The 21,321-nt window shown below is 46.9% G+C and overlaps 1 protein-coding gene across 1 annotated transcript in view; it reads right to left on the bottom strand.

Moving 5' to 3' along the window:
• E2F7 (E2F transcription factor 7) overlaps positions 1-21,321 on the bottom strand; it is a 66,496-nt gene that overhangs the window by 22,713 nt on the left and 22,462 nt on the right. The window contains exons 7-12 of the mRNA XM_085653007.1: positions 20,133-20,270; positions 15,193-15,384; positions 14,888-14,972; positions 5,723-6,203; positions 3,763-4,024; positions 3,138-3,544 (exon numbers count right to left, since the gene is read on the bottom strand). Of these exons, the coding sequence (XP_085509133.1) occupies positions 3,138-3,544; positions 3,763-4,024; positions 5,723-6,203; positions 14,888-14,972; positions 15,193-15,384; positions 20,133-20,270 (1,565 nt within the window). The remainder of the gene's footprint in view (positions 1-3,137; positions 3,545-3,762; positions 4,025-5,722; positions 6,204-14,887; positions 14,973-15,192; positions 15,385-20,132; positions 20,271-21,321) is intronic.

Here is a 21,321-nt window from a genome sequence, read left to right as displayed (position 1 = left end):
TTGTCCGGGGGAGGAGCATCACCAGTTGACTGCGAGTGTGCCCGTTTGCGAGCATTGGCAACTACAATGGAGTCCAGAGGTAACTGGCCTCTAATGTACGTAGGGTCCCCAGGTGCGGGCTTGTATTTTTTCTCGATCCTGGGGTTTATTACCCGTGCCCTGGTGGTTTCTTTGAAAATGTCCTTTGCTGGCTTGAGGACACCTTTCAACATGGGCAGAGTCTTTACAGTCCTTTCTGAGGATGCGAAAGTGTCCACTAAGAAATCGTCCTCGATTGTGTCTGAGTGGAGTTGGACTCCATGATTGGCTGCTGCACGTTCAATGAGGGCGTTGAATGCAGCGGTGTCCTCTGTGGGAGAAGTTTTTGCGCCATAAAGCTGCGTGTCCTGTGTATCCAGAGCGGCACCTGGGTCTACAGGGTCATCCCAAACTTGATCAGGGTCCTGCTGGCCTTCAGGGTCCATATCCCTGGGGTAGATGGGGTCGTCACCCATATAGTCCTCTACTGCGTCCGTGTCGGAGTGCGTAGGAGAGAAGGACTGTGGTTCTGGGTAGGAGGTGTGGAGGCGTTCATAAAGAACTGGTTCCGATTCCGCCGGCAGTTTTTGCTTTAGCGGGATCCTGTAGGAGTCGAGAGCCTGCTCGGAAGTGATCTTCCGCTTTCGGAGCATGAGCCTGCCGGTGTCTGCGTCGATGAAGTGGGACGGTGATGTCCCAGTAGGAGAGCGTTCAGTAGATGGGGACCTTGTCTGGGTGACACGTGTTCTGATCTCGAACAGTTTCGGCGCCGTGGATGGCGGCAAGCCGAAGGTGATGTTGCTTGGTGCCGAAGGTGCCTTTTGAGCCTTTTTTGGCTCGGAGCCCGACGCGGCCTGGAGGGCTGCCTTTTCTCTGATGCGTTGCAAGGACGCTGCAACTTGTCGCACCTGGAACGCCGACGGTTCTTTGGCGCCGAGAGGTTCCGTAGAGGTAGGTGTGGACTTCTTCGGAGCCACAGGGTCATCGAGTCGAGGAGAGGTAGTAGCTGTCGACGGCGTCGATGATTGTACCGTAGTTGCTGCTTTGGAGGTGGGTTGCGATGCAGCGGCCATTTTAACCTTGGTGGTCGGTGCCGATTGTTTCGGTGCCGGAGGCCGAGTCGCTTTTGCGGTACCGATGGCCTTTTTCTTTGGGTCGGCGCCGCCATCGGCTGCAGCGAGTTCGGCACCGAAGTCCCTTTTGGTGCGGTCGGAGCCGACGGTTTTGGCTGGCGTCGAAGGTGTGATGGTCCTCGAGCCGACCAGTGTTATTTTCACTTTCGGTTTCTGTGGAACCGGTGCGACGATTGGTTTCGGTTTCGTGGAAGGGAAACCAGTCTTTTTGGGTAACAATGGCTCTCGCTGGATGTCCGAGGCCGGGCCAGAGGGCGGGGCCGGGGAACTGCGGGATTGATCTTGGGTAAGGCCCGAAGGCGATCCCTCGACCGGAGCCGTAGACTGACGCTCTGGGATAGCCTCCATTTGGACGGGTAGGCCTTGCTCGTCACCAGAGCTACCTTCTTCGGCCCCTAAGGCCTCATCGTAGTCTCCTACCTCATCGTCGGCTTCTTCCCTGTGAAAAAGCTCTTCATCGACATCTTCCGATCGGGAACCGTGTTCGGAAGCGGGGCTGGAGGGTATGTTTTCCACGCTTTCAACATCTTCGTCCTCAGTGCTGAAGATGTTGGTCGGGGCCGGTGCCGCCTGCTGCGCCTCAAGTCTCGCGGCTCGTCGATTCCGGAGAGTCTTCTTGGATCTGAATCGGGCACAGGCCATACATTTTGATTCGTCGTGATCCGGTGAGAGGCATTTGTTGGACACCGGGTGGACGTCGATATGGGGATATTTGGCGTGGCAAACAGGACACCGCTTGAATGGGGTCCTCGATTCCATCGTCGATGTAGGGTCGATGGTCGGATATAATGGATCCGAAAAAGTTATTAAAGTCGCTAAATTAGCTAGTAAGCTGTCGATACCGATCGTGAACAGTACCAACGAAATCTAAAGGCCTTTTGGCCTGAAACTAAATTTTCCTAACTTGAGTCAAGATAAGCACATCCGAACCCAATGGCGGAAAAAAACAATCTGAGGATGGAGAGGATGCCCATGCGCACTGTAGTCCAGGGGAGGAGTCACCTATCTCAGGATACTTCGAAGACTCTTCCAGGACAACAACGTGCAAACATCCGGACCCAACACTAGGCGGCGATCTATGCACAGATATGAATTCAGCAGCCCACATGCCTCGAACACTGCAGCTAGGAATCAGGTGATAAGGACCTTAACACCACAGACAGCACACACTTGGAAATTAAAGGGGGAGCTGCACATCACTGTACCAAGAATACCTAAAAACAAACAGTTTAAGACTAAAAAGTGAAGCTAAAAAGAGCCCAAAAAAATCAAGGTAGCATGAAATCGCACTTTAAAAGAACTGTGTGTCCGTCGAAGACACGCAAACGAATCAGTGGATAAATTATGCATTCAGTAGAGACAGTATAGTACACATAGAGGCCATTTCTCAGTGTTTTGGTAGAAGGATTGGTAGTATGAACATCAGGAGAAGAACCTCTCAAGCAGCCAAGGAAGAAAGGCTAGAAACTAAAAGTATGTGTCTATAATATATTTGAGGTGCAAGTTTAATCGGAGCTGTAGCCGAAAAGAAGGAATGGAATTAACTGTGGTTATCCTGATTTAAGATCATTAACTAACTGAATTATGTGATTTTATTCCAAATGCTTAAGCATTCTAACACACTCGTTTATATTCACTTACAATGTCTAGCACAAAATGTGTGTTACAAACCTGAACCTGTGCATTTGTGCATGAAATGTTTGCTCTGTTTTTGAAACTCACCATCAAATATACCACTTTAACTATGACAAAACCATTTTGAAGAATGTAGGGGTGGTGTTTATAGTCACAAACATGGAGAGGAATTGATGCAATGTGAAGTGAGTCACAGATTAGCATATTACTTTATCTCCATTGTTGTTCTGTTCATTAACACGACTACATAATCTAACTCATAATTAAGGTAAAGGAGAGGTACCAGCAGTATGAAACTAAGAAGTGGGCCTTGTGTTCTTTTAACCAGAAATACTTATTTTAATTGCTTACCTGAGAAGGATTTTTCATCGCCAGTGGTTGTCCTCTACAAACAGGCGAGTCCATCCTAACTGAGCTTTCTGCGCTTCCTACCACTGGAGAATAGACCTGAAGTGACTCCAAAGAAGGTGACTCGTCTGCCTTTGATGCAACCATTGATGCAGCTCCAATTAGAAGGTGAGTTGCTGACGCCATGCCAGGTGCATTAAAATTCATTGACCCAACATTTGTAGCTGAGGTAGACGGAGCTGTAGGTAGCTGGCTGGTGATGGAGGGCGAGCAGAGAAAGGGGAACTGAGCCAATGAAGAAGATGGCACCATCACACAAGGAACATTCATTGGGGGTAAATGACTGGTAGAAAGTGCAACAGCACCGGTGGCTTGATTTGCAGATAACAAGAAATTGAACCCATTTAGACCTACGGAAAAGAAGAACACGAGACATAAATTGGCAGAAAATCCTTTATGAGCTAACTTAGAAACTAACAAATTTATGCTCGAGCACAAGCTTTGTCTTGGTTTGCCTAGAAAGCCATACAATACTCCATGAACATGTTAAAAAATATATAAGTTTCATATGAGGCACACCTTTTTTGTAAATCTGATAAAAGAGTATTTTTATGTAAAAGGTACTTACAAGCAGAGGAAGGCACATAGAGATACTGCGGTACGGAAGCCATATTTTCTTGAAGAAATGTTCCTTTGGGGTGTACAAGTTCACTGTGGTCCATATGCAAAGTCACATTCTTCTGTCCATTAAAAGCATAGGACTTATTTAACTCTTGTTCCTCTACAATAACCGGGCTGTGACATCTTGTTTGACAGTGATCATCTCCCTGATCTGCTGGCAAGCAGCTGTCTCTCTGGAGATATTTTAGCTCTGTTGGCTTTAGGTGTTTCTAGAAAGAAAATAAACAAAATGCTGTGTTGATATGTGGACAAGATGCACTTCCCCTGCATGTTCTACTAAAAACGGAAGCATTATTTAAGATGATAGAGAGAATACAGAACAATTACCACCCATGTGCATTGGCATCAGACAAATATCAAACGCCAATCAGCTACAGTTCTCAGACTCAGATTAACACTATTTTTCATACCAAAGACTCCTTCTCATTCAATAAAAATTTTCTGGGAAGCTTAGCTGAAGATTGGAATATGGGTCAATAGCAAGTACAAATCATAGACTGGTTGTTAGCAGTCACTGTTCAACAGATAACAAAGAATTGGATGAATACATCTAAACTGTCATATTTAACCTGGTGGTATGCTGTATGTCATAACCACAGACTAGATACAACCTTTGTATAGCCCCTAGCTCTCGCTAAGAAAGGTTAACAGCTATGGTCTCCTGTCACACTATTTAGATAATAGCGCAAAAGTCTTTAGCTCCAATCCCCCTGCTAGAAGAAGTTGTTCAGCCTCCCTGACTTCCCTTCTATTGATAATAACAATGTTTAGAATGCAATTTCTTTTTTTTTACATTATCTTTGCTATTATATATTCCTACCATATTAAGTCTTTCTTCCTTTATTGCGGTTTTGACAAACCAGCTCTCCGTATTTCTTAAAATGTTTCATTTTTCCCAGCTAGACAGAATTTGATATATCAATGCTATTTCCTATGTAATCTTCAATGTTTGATTGTACGAAGTATTGAAGTTTGTTCAATTTCTTCAATAAACGTACTTTTGAAACTAAAAAAATAAAGCAGTACAACACATTTATGAAAATTAGAGATTTTGTACTTCACGTGCTCACCTTCAAGTAACCACTACCTAAGAGGCGCTGCTTCTGCAATAGTATTGAGAAGATTGTTTTTTGGTTGTATAATACCTCATGTGTAATCCCTTCTGGGGGAAAATCAAGCTTTTCTTTCAAAAACCGTACTGCTTTGACATACACTATTTCAGAAACATTTTGTATACAAAACTATCCTGATAACCCAGATCTGTCATGTCTGCTATGGGATCTAATTTTCACCTGAAGGTTCTACCACAAATTCTTATTTTGATACAGATGGGATGGGACTTTGACTCGAACAGGGGAGCTGCCTCCGGTAGCAATGCAAATGTACTCATCCTTCCTGATCAGCTTAGTCAACTCCTACAAAAAGTTATCTAACCATGATAACTCAACTGAAAACCATTTCTCACATACTTTGAATACTATTAAATTAGTTTGTATGCAAATTCAGGATAAATGGTAAAATACTGAGTAAAGTATTATTCCAAGTACTGAAGAGAATTTGCTAACGTTGTCAGTCCTCAAAATGTCAGTGGCGAAAACACCATACATCTTAAATAGATATTGTGAAGGATTGGAAACACATTTTTGCTAATCATTTTCTCAAAAGCATCTATTGCATCAATAAGGCATTATGCAACTATTTATTTCTGTGTGCACAAGGAGAGCACTAGAATTTGAAAATGTTCATTTTTGAAGATGGAGACCTATTGCATCATGTAACATGCACATTCAGGAGTTTTAGCACGTTTGACTGTTTTTTGGTGTGTTGGATCAAACATTTTATACTTGCTTTCTCCCATTTCAAATGCTTATGAACAGTCCACTAATAAACTTAAAAATACCATGTACCTTCGGTAAAACGAGTGAGAGTGCATCTTCTTGCATATCAATCTTTCGGATTTTAGTAGCTGGCTCCTCATCTTCGCCAGCTGAACATGGGGACACTGCCGAGGAGGCCAGTGATGATCTATCTGGGGATGTCCAACTATCATAATTGCTCCTGCAACAGTCTCCTGCATTAGTAAGGTTTTCTGTTGTAGAACTGTCCCTGAGGTTATGGTACAACATGTACACCGAAGCAGAAGGAAGACAGACATATGGCTGGCTTGTGAGCAGCGCAGGGTTCCTGTTGTCAGCTGTGGCAGTGGTATGTCCAAGCATGCAATTCTGCAGAGATATCTGAGAATTATTTGACTGGGATGCAGAGGATGTTATTTGTGTAGATTTGAGGGAATATTCTGACTCCCTTGGCACAGGGAGTCCAGCCGAGGAAGGCGTAGTAGCACTGTTTCCTGCAAAACGACTCTTTTCAGGGGAAGGCTTTCTACTCCTAGAAATAGCAAAACAAAAAAGGCATTTATTATATATCAGCTTAAGGACTTTGACAAACACCACAAACTTTTAATCACATATTCCTTTTTAAGACATGCCACTGCAGAATGAGGTTAGCAGTCTTTAATCTTTAAATACCTTACCAGTAATTACATTACTCTGAGTCCTCTTCCCTCGCTTCTATTCATTACTACATTGAGGCAATCCTGCCTCACTAGACATCCATACCACATGGTTCTTTCAAGAATGAAAATGACCATCGCCTCCCAATCCTCAGGTAAATATCAGGTAACCAGACAACTCCAATTTTGGTTGGCCTGGACTATTTTGGAGGGAGGGAGGAACATAATGAATAGAAGTTAGGGAAGATCACTCTGAGTAATGCAATTACCAGTAAGTAATTGATGCATTACCTCATCGTCCCCTCCCTCGCTTCCCTTCATTATTACATTGAGATGTACAAAGCCAAACAGAACGACCAAAAAGGTACTGCACAAACTCATGTTTATTATACACAAAAGACAAAAGGCCTGAGTCAGATCTTGGATGACAGTTTACTCTGCCACAATGGTGGCAGATATCTCATATGCGAAGTATAAATCCGATAGGATATAGTGGAATTTATATTACGGTGGACAAGATACCAGTCACCGTTGTGACAGGGTAACCCATCTGCCAAGTTCTAAATGAGGCCTAAAGTAATGAACCACTATTTAGACGTCATAGTGGCCAACATCTTAAACCCAAACACCTCAGATAGTTCAACCTCCGGAACAATCCTATAATGAGAAGCAAAGGTCAATGGGAATGCCCAGGTGGCTGCCCTGCAATGGAAGCCCCCTGTATCTCAGCCCATTAGGTAGACATAGACCATCTTGATCTACCCTGAACCCCTAAAGGAGAAACCTGGCCCAAAGCCTTGTAGGCCAGAGAAATCAATGTCCGAACTCACCGGCTCAATGAGGAAGTGGAAGGCTTCAACTCCTAATTCACAGGTCATAAATTCATACAAACAGTGAATCGGAACGCTGAACAGGAGCAATCCTATCCAAATATATAAGAAGAGTCCTCCTGACATCCAGACAATACAACCGCATTTTCTCAGAAGAAGAAGGAAACTCAAAAAAGAAGAACAAAATACATTCCTGGTCCTTATGAAACTGGGAATCAACCTTAGGATGAAATGAGGCCTCAAAATGACTAATCAAAAATTAGACAAAAAGGATTCTTGAAAGATAAAGCACCCAGCTCTCTCAAAATCCTAGCCAAAGAAACAGTCAGCAAAAAACACTTCTTAAGGGACAATAACTTGATATCAACGGAGTGCAGGAGCTCAAACGGAGGAGCCATCATTGGCTCCAAAACCAAAGATAGATCCTGTTAGAAATAGGGGTCTCTAGTTGGCAGAGGTAGGAACCTTTGACCAAATAGGGACCCTTGCTTCTAGTCAGATTAAGGGGGATACACACTTTAGATAACCCCTGCTCACCCCCTTGGTAGCTTGGCACGAGCAGATAGACCCTGCTCACCCCCTTGGTAGCTTGGCACGAGCAGACAGGCTCATCCCAAAGGCAATGTGTAAAGTATTTGTACCAACACTCACAGTAACACAGTAAAAACACCGCAAATGGACACCACACCAGTTTAGAAAATAAAATATCTTTATCTAAAGATCAAAAGACCAAAACGACAAAAATCCAACTTACAGAAACTCAGTAGAATGTCTTTAAAAAGGTTGTTCCAAAAATAAACATGTAAATGATGAAATGCGACACTTTACTCACAAAGTACCTGGGATGCATAACGCAAAACAAATAAAAGGGTCACAGAGGAGACGATGCGTTGATTCTTCCTGCGCTCCGGTTCTGATGCGGCAATATGGCGACGCGATGCGTTCCGATGCGATAAAATGGCGTCTTAGTTGCGATGCAACAACGTAGAGGCGATGCGTGCAAGCCTGACGGCCGTGCGACGAACTCAGTGGTTTTCTGAGCCACCACAGGCTCTGCAACACGCTTCCCTGGTGATGCAACGACACCCTAGGTGACGGCGACACGCTTCCCCAGTGTAGCGGCGGCGAGCTTCCTTAGCGATGCGACGGCCCTGCGACACGCTTCTCCGGTGATGCGACGGTACCCTCTGTGCGGCGGCACCCTTCTCCGGTGATGTGACGACGAACAGCGGCAACACGCTTCCTCGATGATGCTACAGTAGCTGCTGTGGCGGCATCACGCTTCTCTCTCGTTGCGTCGCGCTTCCAGCTCCCAACAGCAAAAAGGCCTCACACACACTTACAGGCCCTCCTGGCAGACTGGAACTCCCAGCACGGAAGTTCAGGGAGTTGGGGTTGAAGTCCTTTTGTGCCTGGGACTTTAGAAACAGGAGGCCAGCTCGTCTCAGGCCCTTGGAGACTTCAGATGGACACAGCACACAGCAAGTTCTTCTTCAAGTAGGGGACACAGCAAAGTCATTTAGATCTCTCCTTAGTAGAAACAGCAAACTGGAGGCGAACCCCAGACACACAGCAAGGGCAGTACTTCTCCTCAGTCTCTTCAGCTGATCTTCTTTGGCAGGGATTCCTCTTGATCACGAAGTAGTCTAAAGTTCAGGGGTTTCAGCTCTGATATTTATACACCAAAAGTCTTTGTTCTTCATGTGTGAGGGGTCCTATACCCAGTCCAAACCAGTTCTGGGAGCACTCTGTCAGTTCACATCTTCTTCCTTTGTGAGTGTGGGCCAGGGCCATCAGACGCACCGCAGGGGGTGGAGCCATCATTGTGGAAGGCAGGCACAGCCCTATTCAGGCCCAGGTGCTACTCCTCCCACCACTCCAAATGCAGATAGGTCAATTCAGCCTAGTGCTGACTCACCCAGCCTCCTGGAGCTACCCCAGCTCCTGTCACTCACAAACCAGACATTCAATTCACAAACAGGCAGAGGCCCACACAAAGGTTGAACAAGAAAATAGACACTTTCTAAATTGCTTTTTCCAAACACTGAATTTAAAAACCATCCTCCCTAAAAGATGTGTTATTAAAATCTGAGTTCAGGGATACCAGATTCCAAATTTCTATCTTGCTTCTATCGGAAGATATGCAGGTAAACATGTTACACAGCATTCCCCATTCTGCCCTATGGGGCAAGATAGTCTTTCAATAGTGAAAAACTAAATTGGCAGTATTTCACTATCAGGACATGTTATCCACACTAGTACATATCCTACCTTTTACATACACTGCACCCTGCCCAGGGGGGTACCTTGGGCCTACCATAGGGGTGTCCTATGTGTAAGAAAAAGGGAAGGGTCAGGCCTGGCAACGGTGGACACTGGCCAGGTCAACATGGCAGTTAAACTGCACACAGGCCTGAGACACCAATTAGGGCTACTCCTGTGGGTGGCACAATCAGTGCTGCAGGCCCACTAGTAGCATTTGAATCACCAGCCCAGGCACACTCAGTGCACTTTATTAGGGACCTACTGATGAAACAAATATGCCAATCATGGATAACCAATCACAATTACAATTTAACCAGGGAGCACTTGCACTTTGGCACTGATCAGCAGTGGCAAAGTGCCCAAAGCATCTAAACCAGCAAAAACGAATTTCAGCACAGTGTCAAAAATACAGGAGGTAGAGGCAAAAAGTCAGGGGAAACCAAACCAAGGATGTCAGGTCTAACAGATCCGAAGAAGGGAAGTGTCTCTAGGAAAAGGAAGAACATTCTTCAAACCCTTGAAGAGAGGACCCACTAAACCGTCTGAATCTGACAGATTGTTCCAAGAACTCCTAAAAGCTTTAATAGCTGACCATTGAAGCTTCAAACCCAAAGAAGCCCCATCCTGAAGAAATATAATCGCCTCAAATTAGTCAGACGAAGTAGGGTCCAAACCCTTACTGTGACACCACTTACTGAAGGCATGCCAGTGCCGCAAGTAAGATGTAGAAGTAGACGAGTGCCTAGCAGCCTGCAGAGTCGGAGTCATACTAGCAGAAATACCCTTATGCAGCAAGCCTAGCCTTTCATCCTTCAGGCCACTAACCTCATCCTAGACAGAACACCCTGCTGCAACACTGGCAACAGGAGAGAGGGATTCAGTGGTAACATCCACTACTCCTCCTGCCTCATCTCCACTAGAATGGGAAATTAAGAAGCGAAGCCAAGCTGGGGCAATGAGAATGAATGAGACCGTCTCCCTCCGCACCCAGAAAAGAAACCTGTGAATGAGCAGAAAGGATGGGAAGGCATACGGGAGACTCCGAGGCCACCTGCAAGCGAGAGCGCCCACCGCCCATACCAGACACTCCCTGGTCCATGAGAAAAACATCAGCATTTTGGCACGGAGAGAGCTCGCAAAGATATCTATCACTGGGACTCCACAATGATCTGTAATCCCCACAAACAGCTCCTATTGGAGACAAAAAATCCACTGATGATGTAATCGCCCTGCTGAGATTGTCCGCCAGAGTATCGGAGACCCCCAGAATGTGAATTGCAGACACTGCCAAAAGTCAATAAAACAAATTGCCCACAAACCTTGCTAGAGAAAGAGACCTGCCCCCACCTGTTCACATACACCATTGCTATGACATGATCTGCCCTGGTCAGAACTGCCCCTTCAGATACTGAGAGAAAGCCTTTAGAGACAGACTGCTTCCAGTTCTCTCTAATTTGAAGACCTCCTGCCCTGAGACGGGGACCAAGAGACCCTAATCTGACATATCCCCATCCATGCCCCTCAACCCGATGGACTGGCATCAGGTGACACAATCCTGGGAGTGGGAAGGGAGAGAGGGATTCCTTTCAGGATATGCTCCTTGTCTAGCCACCAAGTCAGGTCCCTCCTGACTTGAGAGAGCGGAATCTGAAAGGACAGGGGTCGACAAATGGGAGACCAATAAGCCAGGATGTGAGCCATCACCATGTGCAAATGATAGCGAGCCTAGGGAACCAGAAACACGTTTGCTGACAAATCCCCCTGAACCTGTAGCTAACTAGCCGCCTCCTGAATGGGCTGGGCTAAAAGATCCAAAATGTATGCTCGGATTTTGGCCACTCTCACATCTGGTAAGGTGACACGCCCAAATCAGTACGAAACCTTGCCCCAATAAACTGACAGTCTTGTTCTGGCACAAGGTTGGATTTCCCGTGATTTATAAGAAATCTGCAAAATGGCAAGAATCAACCCCGTGTGTTTGAGGGCCAACAGCTTGGTGTGAGCGTGAACCAGCCAATCATCCATGTAGATTCCTTGATGGTGAGCTAACGCAACCAAGGGGGACAGAACCTTCGTAAACATCCTGGGGGTGGACTTCGGGCCGAATGGCAATACTGCAAATTGAAAGTGATTTTCCCTTATCGCAAATCGCAGAAACCTTTGATGTGCCCGTGCCATAGGAACATGCAAGTAAGTGTCTTGAAGATCTATGTAAGTCATAAAGTTGTTGACACTTACTAATGGAATTATGGACTGTAAGTTGCCCATCTTGGAAACGAACCATCATGATCCACCCATTCACCCTTTTTAGATCCAGAACTGGTCTGAAATCTCCAGACACCTTCTGTACTAGAAACAAAATTGAATAACATCCCTTTTGCCGATCTGCCATGGGTACAATAACTATTGTCATTTTTACCAGAAGGGCCTGAACCCCTTCCAAAAGAGCTTGTATCTTTTAAGGATCCTTGGGGACAGGAGTACCGACGTTACCCCAATCGGGAGGCTGACTGGCAAAGTCTATCATATAGCTGTTCCTGACAATATTCAAGGCCCGTTAATCCTTCACATCCTTTTCCCGGGCCTCCTGAAAAAACAAGACTACCTCCCACTAGAATCGATGTCCCTGTGCCATAGTTGTCAGGACTCCCGCTTGGAGGAACCTTGCTGCCCTTTGGCTCTCGCTGAGACAGATGACTTATTGGGCTGAAACTTCCTCCTGCGCTCAGAAAATGGCCTCGTAGTCTTCTCGGATGAATGAAAGGAAGAAGAGGAAGGTTTATCCTAGAAGCGTTGAGAGGAATATGGCTTTCCTTTGTACAACATGGCATGCTGACAATCCTTAAATGTCTTGGTACTCAAATTGTCAAACTGATCACCGAACAGCATTTTTCCTTGAAACTGAATTTTTAGCAGAGTAGATTTCTCAGAATAGTCTCCCTTCCAATCCCTCATCCACAAATTTATTCTAGCCAAAACCACTGAACTTGTTGCCATGAACGAAGGTTTCAAGATATCAGAAGATTGCCTCATATTCCATATTCACAAACTACTTTGCAAAATCTGTCTCCTCTTGAATTGCAATGGGCAACTTAAAAAATCTGAAACAAGCGACTGTGCAATATAAGCAAAATAAATACCAGCTTTCAGAGTCAGAATCTCAGTGAAAAACACCTTCTTAAGTGCCCTTTCCACCTTCTTGTCAGTAGCATCAAAAGAACAATCTTCTGGATTGGTGACCAATCAGAGTGCCAGAATGGCATCCACCATAACATTATGCCGAAGAGATTCCTCGTCTTCCTTCAGCGAATACAGCTTCTGCAAAAACCTGGGAACCGAGGATCGTTCAAGGTCCCGCCATTCTCCAGTAAGCAAGTCCTTAATCCTGACATGAAACAGCATTGTAAGACCGTAGGCTTGCTATTTGCGGAAACAGGCACTCTGCCGCTTCTTGAGAAGGAAAAGGCCAAATTCTCCTGGATGTGCTGCAGAATTTATGTAACCTCCTCTCTACGCACAAACTTCCCTGTAGAGGTGGACGGGAGGTCAGCCTCCGAATCCCCAGATGGAGAAACTGCAACACCTCCACCCGGATGAGTGCCTTTGGGCTTAGCTCTGTCATCCAAGGCCCTGGCTACTGTCCCTTCCTTCATCGCTTGGACCCCTGCTGTTGATATCAGAGCCAGCGGTTCGGCCAAACCCCTAGACCTGCTCCACCGAGCTGTAATTGGCTCATCCTCCTCAGATGAAGACAGGACATGCCTTCACTTAGATGTTCGTTGCCCTGCCATCAAAACACATATGGCAAAGGAACCTCTCTACATAGGGAGAATAAACTACAAGGAACCAATCCCAAATACTGTAAAATATCACCATGCCAGATTTACCAATAATACTGACTGTATGACATTCAACCAATCCCCAATGTACACTACATCAGGAAAAGCAAGTAAAAACTACCTCATGCGAATCCCTTACTGGAATTCAGAAATCAGCCAGCAGAGGAGCCTTGCCTTCCACCAATCGCTGCAGATTTCTGGCTGGCCGTCATCCCTGAAGCGCAGCCTCAGTCATTGTGATTCGGCACACACCGTCCTCCTGGCTTGGATCAGACATGCTGGCTAGAACCGCACCGAGGCTCCCACTGCCATAGCGTATACCAGCTGACACGCTGATCGGGCCAGCTCCGCAGTGCCTGATCAGCAATATACAAACTATATTATTCACAGCTCCAAAATTCATCCACAATAACGCTGAAGAAAGCCATTAAGCAGCCGCTGCACTGCACATGGCTGGCGAATGGAACACGCGCCTGGTAAGACAAAGAAAAAAACAGGAGGATTGGGGAAGGGTTGTTTTTATTCCTGAAAGAATCGCAAAAGAGTCTAGTAATGCAGAATTGCCTCAATGTAGTAATGAAGGGAAGCAAGGGAGGGGATAATAAGGTCTTTCGGTTGTCCACAAAAGAAAAAGTCAGTTACGTGCATACATTTTTTTCTTTAATTGAAAAAGCTGTTTTTTTCCTGGGCCACTGCCTGCATTACCGTAACCATCCAGTGTCAAGAGCCATCTGCCAATACAAGGCAGTAGGAAGCAGTGACGCGTGTTAATGATAGAACAATTATTGTACACCAGGAGACAGGCTGCAGCTTATGGGGAAAAACACTTAAAGAAAAACGTAAGCTGGTACTCAAGTGACTTGGGCCTGTTAACACTTCTTATGATTGTGTTACAGAGCAAGAAAAGAAGGAGCCATGAAAATGAGGAGTGTTTCTATATTTTATTATTATAAACGTTTGTTAACATTACATAAACGCTATAGTAACTTGGGCTAAAAATATCACGCCTAACATGATAGCAAATAAAATGGTTCTCCAAGTCATTGTGTCTTTGGTGCAGCACTCTGCTAAAAAGTAAAAATATGTATACACCGAGACCTGAACTACTCCACTTGCACTGTTGAAGAGTCTGCTATTGTAGATTCTATGTGGCAGGTCATGCGCAATAGTTCACCGACAAATCCGTAAGCTGCTACAAAAATATGTTTTTCGATACCAAAACTTGATACAGTCCAGCGGTCCTTTAGAAGTAGTTTACACGAGTTCATTTAAATTATTTAATTTACTGAGATGCGTTATATACACACCTTATATACACACCAAAATTAAATGAGATGAGCAGCCGATAAAAAACAACAAGAAAATTCATGAGACCTTCAGGGGGATACTTGGAGAAGGTAAAAATAATAATAAAAATATAAATCTAGGACATCAACAGGAAGCAGAAAACAAGAGCCGCAGCAGGAATCTGCAAGCTTCCTACAGCAGCCACAATCAGTGACTCTCCTCAGATGTATGGGACCAATTCAAATAGTACCAAACACAACAGTATTAAAGAATAATTAAACAAACATTCATAGTGCCAAATGAACAATTCAAAATCATGATAGGAATACACAAGCTTACTTTGCACTTTCTTCATTTTCCTTACTGCAGACAGCCACAAGACGTTCTTTTTTGGTTGTGGGGTCATCCGAACTTACACCATTGTCTAAAAAAGCATGAACAAGAGCACAATAAAGTTGCTGTAAAGTGTCAAACAACCCAGGCATTGACAATCCACACCGAGCTACCCAGTTCTCTCTCAGTGAATATTTCTCAGTGGCATTTTGGATAAATAGCACTTTGGTGAATTGTGCTTTTATAACACTAGATGTTAATTATATTTTTAAAATGTAATGTAAGGACATACACATCCTGTATGTGATTACCTCTTCTGTCTCTGTCGGGGCTAGTGGGCTCTGAGCTGACCTTCCTCTTGCCCTCTTCGGGAACATGAACAGCATTAAAGGAGGCGTGGCGCGTAAACATCTGCATTAGATTAGAGTTCTGACTTTGGGAGCTGGGGTCATTATGAATTCCTTGAAACACTGTGGTGGGTGTGACTTCAATCCTTTGGTCACCTAAATGGCAAAGAGAATTCTACAGATTAATAAAATATATTTCCTTCCCATTGCAGTAGCTGTAATTTCTAGAATGTTTAATACAATGCCTGTAGGGTAACTCATTTTTACAGTCCAAGAAAATATATAAAAGCAGGGAGTGGACATGATATAATTTAAACAAAACAATGAGAGGCAATAAAACTCTATTCCATGAGACTAGGTATATGATATCAATATCAGCAGTATGAGTCAACATCTCCCAGTTATGACAAGATAGTTCTTTATTTTCCTTTTCAGATTCACAATCTGTAACCAGGCATATAGAAGCACCTAACTCGTTTCGCCCAAACACAAGGGCTTCTACAGGGCAGCGTCGCAAATGGAAGAAGATCAATCACAATAGAATATTACGAGTATTTGCCATAGCTTCACACGATTTCCGCAACTTTAATTCCAGAACATCATTCTGTCGTTCTGCACATAAGGCATCCTCAACATGGGTATAAAAAGCAGTTAGGCCAAGTATTCAAACGTAATATATCTTTATAATTCACGGAGCAGTCATAGCTCCAACGGTGTAAACTCGTACGAGTTCTATTGGTTCCCTCGCTGGTCCAGAGCAATATACGGCCCGTCACGTCTCCTCTACGCCATGTTTTATACCACGGGTACTCATAGTACGGCCCGCGGGCCGCCAGCAGCCCGGCAAGCCTTCCGTGGTGGCCCACAAACCTTGCAGACATCGTGCCTGTGTTTTAAAAAAAAAGAATTTAAGAGTGTCAGCAAAACACCGCCGCAGCAGTGCGGACTCTGAGACACTCTGCTCTATGGGGGCCGGGCGATAGTCAGAGTGGAGATGTAGGGGCGCTAAGAAGGTGAAAACCAACAAAGCCTCATTAACATGCAAATGGTCTTTTAAAGACCTGTGAAGTACTCGGGTACGGCTGTGAGTGTGCCCGGGTAGCTGTCAGCGTGGGCTGCCACACATGCGGGGTGAGGTGGCAGAGGGTGACAGACAGAGGGAGACAGACAGAGGGAGACAGACGGAGGGAGACAGAGGGAGGGAGAGAGACAGAGAGAGAGGGAGAGAGAGGGAGGGAGGGAGACAGAGAGGGAGACAGAGAGAGAGAGAAGGCGACAGAGAGAGAGAGGGGGACAGCGAGAGGGAGGGAGACAAGAGAGGAATAGGGAGGAAGACAGAGGGAGAAGGGCGACAAAGGGAGAGAGCCAGACAGAGGGAGACAGAGGGAGGGAGAGAGACAGAGGGAGGGAGACAGAGAGGGAGACAGACAGAGGTAGGGGGACAGAGGGAGGGACGGAGACAGAGGGATGGAGACAGATGGTGACAGACAGATGGCGACACAGACAGACAGAGGGAGACAGACAGAGGGAAGGAGGGAGACAGAGGGAGGGAGACAGAGGGAGGGAGGGAGACAGACAGAGGGAGACAGAGGGGGAGACAGAGGGAGGGGGACAGAGGGAGGGAGACAGAGGGAGGGGGACAGAAGGAGGGAGCCTGAGGGAGGGGGACAGAGGGAGGGGGACAGAGGGAGGGGGGCAGGGGGAGGGAGACAGAGGGATGGACACATAGAGGAAGACAGATGGCGACAGACAGATGGCGACAGACAGACGGAGGGAGACAGACAGACAGATGGAGGGAGGGAGACAGATGGAGGGAGAGGGAGGGAGAAAGATGGGGAGACAGAGAGAGAGGGAGACAGAGAGGGAGGGAGACAGAGAGGGAGGGAGGGAGACAGACAGAGAGGGAGAGAGTCAGATGGAGACAGACAGACAGAGAGAGAGGGAGGGAGACAGACAGAAAGAGAGGGAGGGAGACAGAGAGGGGGAGACCAAGGGAGGGAGAGGGAGACAAACAGAGGGAGACAGACAGAGAGTGAGACAGAGAGGGGGAGACCAAGGGAGGGAAAGGGAGACAGACAGAGGGAGACAGAAAGGGAGACAGAGAGAGAGACAGATGGCGACAGACAGACGGAGGGAGACAGACGGAGGGAGACAGACAGAGGGAGACAGATAGAGAGGGAGACAGACAGAGGAAGGGAGACAGACAGAGGGAGGGAGACAGACAGATGGAGGGAGAGAGATGGAGGGAGAGAGGGAGGGAGACAGAGGGAGGGAGGGAGACAGACAGAGGGAGACAGAGGGGGAGACAGAGAGACGGAGGGAGACAGAGGGAGGGGGATACAGGGAGGGAGACAGAGGGAGGGGGACAGAAGGAGGGAGCCTGAGGGAGGGGGACAGAGGGAGGGGGCAGGGGGAGGGACGGACACATAGAGGAAGACAGATGGCGACAGACAGACAGACAGATGGAGGGAGGGAGACAGATGGAGGGAGAGGGAGGGAGACAGATGGGGAGACAGAGAGAGAGGGAGGGAGGGAGACAGACAGAGAGGGAGAGAGACAGAGAGGGAGACAGACAGACAGAGAGAGAGGGAGGGAGACAGACAGAAAGAGAGGGAGGGAGACAGAGAGGGGGAGACCAAGGGAGGGAGAGGGAGACAAACAGAGGGAGACAGACAGAGAGTGAGACAGAGAGGGGGAGACCAAGGGAGGGAAAGGGAGACAGACAGAGGGAGACAGAAAGGGAGACAGAGAGAGAGACAGATGGCGACAGACAGACGGAGGGAGACAGACGGAGGGAGACAGACAGAGGGAGACAGAGAGGGAGACAGATAGAGAGGGAGACAGACAGAGGAAGGGAGACAGACAGAGGGAGGGAGACAGACAGATGGAGGGCGAGAGATGGAGGGAGAGAGGGAGGGAGACAGAGGGGGGAGACAGAGAGTGTGGGAGACAGAGAGAGAGGGAGACAGAGAGGGAGGGAGACAGAGGGAGGGAGACAGACAGAGAGAGAGGGAGGGAGACAGACAGAGGGAGGGAGACAGACAGAGAGGGAGGGCGACAGAGAGAGAGAGAGAGGTAGGGACACAGACAGAGGGAGGGAGACAGACAGATGGAGGGAGACAGAGGGGGAGACAGAGGGGGAGACAGAGGGAGGGAGACAGAGAGGGAGGGAGACAGAGAGTGAGGGAGGGAGACAGACTGAGAGGGAGAGAGACAGAGAGGGAGACAGACAAACAGAGAGAGAGGGAGGGAGACAGACAGACAGAGAGGGAGGGAGACAGAGAGGGGGAGACCAAGGGAGGGAGACAGACAGAGAGGGGGAGACCAAGGGAGGGAAAGGGAGAAAGACAGAAAGGGAGACAGAGGGAGGGAGACAGAGAGGGAGACAGAGAGACAGAGGGAGGGAGACAGAGAGACGGAGGGAGACAGAGGGAGGGGGACAGAGGGAGGGAGACAGAGGGACAGACACAGAGGGACGGACACAGAGAGGGAGACAGAGAGGGAGACAGACAGAGGAAGGGAGACAGACGGAGGAAGGGAGACAGACAGAGGAAGGGAGACAGACGGAGGAAGGGAGACAGACAGAGGAAGGGAGACAGACAGAGGGAGGGAGACAGACAGATGGAGGGAGGGAGGGAGACAGAGGGGGGAGACAGAGAGAGTGGGAGACAGAGAGAGAGGGAGACAGAGAGGGAGGGAGACAGAGAGAGGGAGGGAGACAGACAGAGAGAGAGAGAGAGAGGGAGGGAGAAAGACAGAGGGAGGGAGACAGACAGAGAGGGAGACAGATAGAGAGGGAGGGAGACAGAGAGGGGAAGACCAAGGGAGGGAGAGGGAGACAGACAGAGAGGGGGACATACAGAGGGAAACAGAAAGAGAGGATGACCGGAGGGGGAGACCAAGGGAGGGAGAGGGAGACAGGCAGAGGGAGACAGACAGAGAGGGAGACAGAGGGCACCAGAGGGAGGGAGACAGAGGGACGGACACAGAGAGGGAGACAGATGGTGACAGACAGATGGCAACAGACAGACAGACAGAGGAGACAGACAGAGGGAGGGAGGAAGACAGAGGGAGGGAGACAGACAGAGGGAGGGAGACAGAGGGAGGGAGACAGAGGGAGGGAGGGAGACAGAGAGGGAGACAGAGGGAGGGAGACAGAGAGAGATAGAAAAGAGAGAGAGAGAAAGATGTGTGTATGCCGGATCTGGTGGCTAAGTGAATGAAGGCGTCACAGTTTTTTTGCTCTAGCCTTCCCCCCCACTGATCCCGCCCCCACCGGTGTGGCCTTCGGCCACAAACCACACTGTAAATTTGCCCCCCGGGAGAAAGTTTGTGAGTACCCATGTTTTATACGGTATTCCGTTTGAATACTTGGCCCGACTGCTTTTTTATACCCATGAGGATGCCTTATGTGCAGAATAACAGAAGGATGTTCTGGAATTAAAGCTGTGGAGATCTAGTGAAGCTATGGCAAATACTTGTAATATTCTATTGTCATTGATTTCCTTCCATTTGCAACGCTGCCCTAAAGAAGTCCTTGTGTTTGGGCGAAACACGTTGGCTGCTTCTATATGCCTGGTTACAGATTGTGAATCTGAATAAGAAAATAAAGAACTATCTTGTCATAACTGGGAGCTGTGGACTCATACTGCTGATATTGAAATCATATACCTAGTCTCATGGAATAGAGTTTTATTGCCTCTCATTGTTTTGTTTAAATTATTTCTGGTCTATGGCCATGTGGCAGCTAGTCATTTGAGGTGGACAATACACTTGAGAAAATGTGTATGTGACTATACTGGGTGGTGCAGTAATTTTTATCTAGCTGCCCCCTTTTTTGTTTCTATGATGCATATCATTTTTGACAACGATTCTAAGTATTGATGAAATAAAACCACACTTACTACAAAGCGCATTGAAGTCGGTAGGCCCAATCCACTTAAATGCCGGCTTGCGGCCTCTCTCCTCTGTGACATGTACTTTCTTAATGAGACCCAGACTGGTAAGAACATTGGCAATATCATACAGCCTACGTACCTTCGCTGAAAAGAAAAAAACAAAAGGATTAAAAATGGATGCTACAAAAGACCACAAGCATAATCAAGTATCCTAACATTTCCAGAAAAGAGCTCAGCAGGGAAACCAATGGTTTTCAATAAATATTTTGTATACTTAACTGTCTTCTGCAACCTCTCCAAAATTGACAATTTAGTAGGGAGATTGCTTAAAACATTTGAACAACATAGGCCGATTGTTTGTTCCCTGGGATCTCCTTTTAGGTCTTAGGAGTCTACAGAATGCTCCATTTGAACCATTACATTTGCTTGTTTTGCCATGTGCCTGCTACCTTAGCCATTGTATTAGTCTTTACCTCAGCTGAAAGACTTGACAAGTGAGGAGCTTTACTGCTGGATGAAACATATCTTAAAATCCATTAGAATTAATTTATTCTAAAGCCAGGTCCTCTTTTTTAGACCAAAGTAGGTTCGAAATTTCATTTGCAACAAGACACAATTTTCAAAATCCATACTCTCCTGAAGAAGTCAAATCACATTCTTTAGAAGTGAGGAGAGCAGGGACCCTGGTCCCCCCTCCCGCCACCACCCTGCTTTGACCTTTCATGCCCTAAATACCCACCGCTGCTCCACCACAGAAAACTGAGGGAGAGTTCTCCTGCACATTTCCGTACTCTTACCCACGCCCAACACTCACTGCGCCCGTACCGACAGAACCCAACAGACCACTATCTCACACTCACATAGTGCTGCAACCACCTACACAACACACCGCACTCACATGCATGCTTCTCCACACCAGTTCCCTCAAGCACACCACAGAGATCTGGTGCCTGCTGAACAACAATGCTACGGAACTAATGTTCCTCACAGAATCCAGGCTAAACCCCACATCTGAACCTAAAATGGCCACAGTCAAACCCCCACCAGCCCGGAGGCAGAATTACCACATCCAAAAAGAAAGTCATCAACTGCACCACCTTCACGGACAAGTCATCCTCAAACAATGACCACCTGTAGTTCGAGCTGTATGTCACAGCCAACCTCAACGTAAGAAGCACTCTCATCTACAGACCAC

Source organism: Triturus cristatus, chromosome 4_1, assembly GCF_964204655.1.
Source record: "Triturus cristatus chromosome 4_1, aTriCri1.1, whole genome shotgun sequence".
NCBI lineage: Eukaryota > Metazoa > Chordata > Amphibia > Caudata > Salamandridae > Triturus > Triturus cristatus.
Note: the sequence above shows the minus strand (reverse complement) of the source record. Positions and strands in the feature narration are given on the sequence as shown.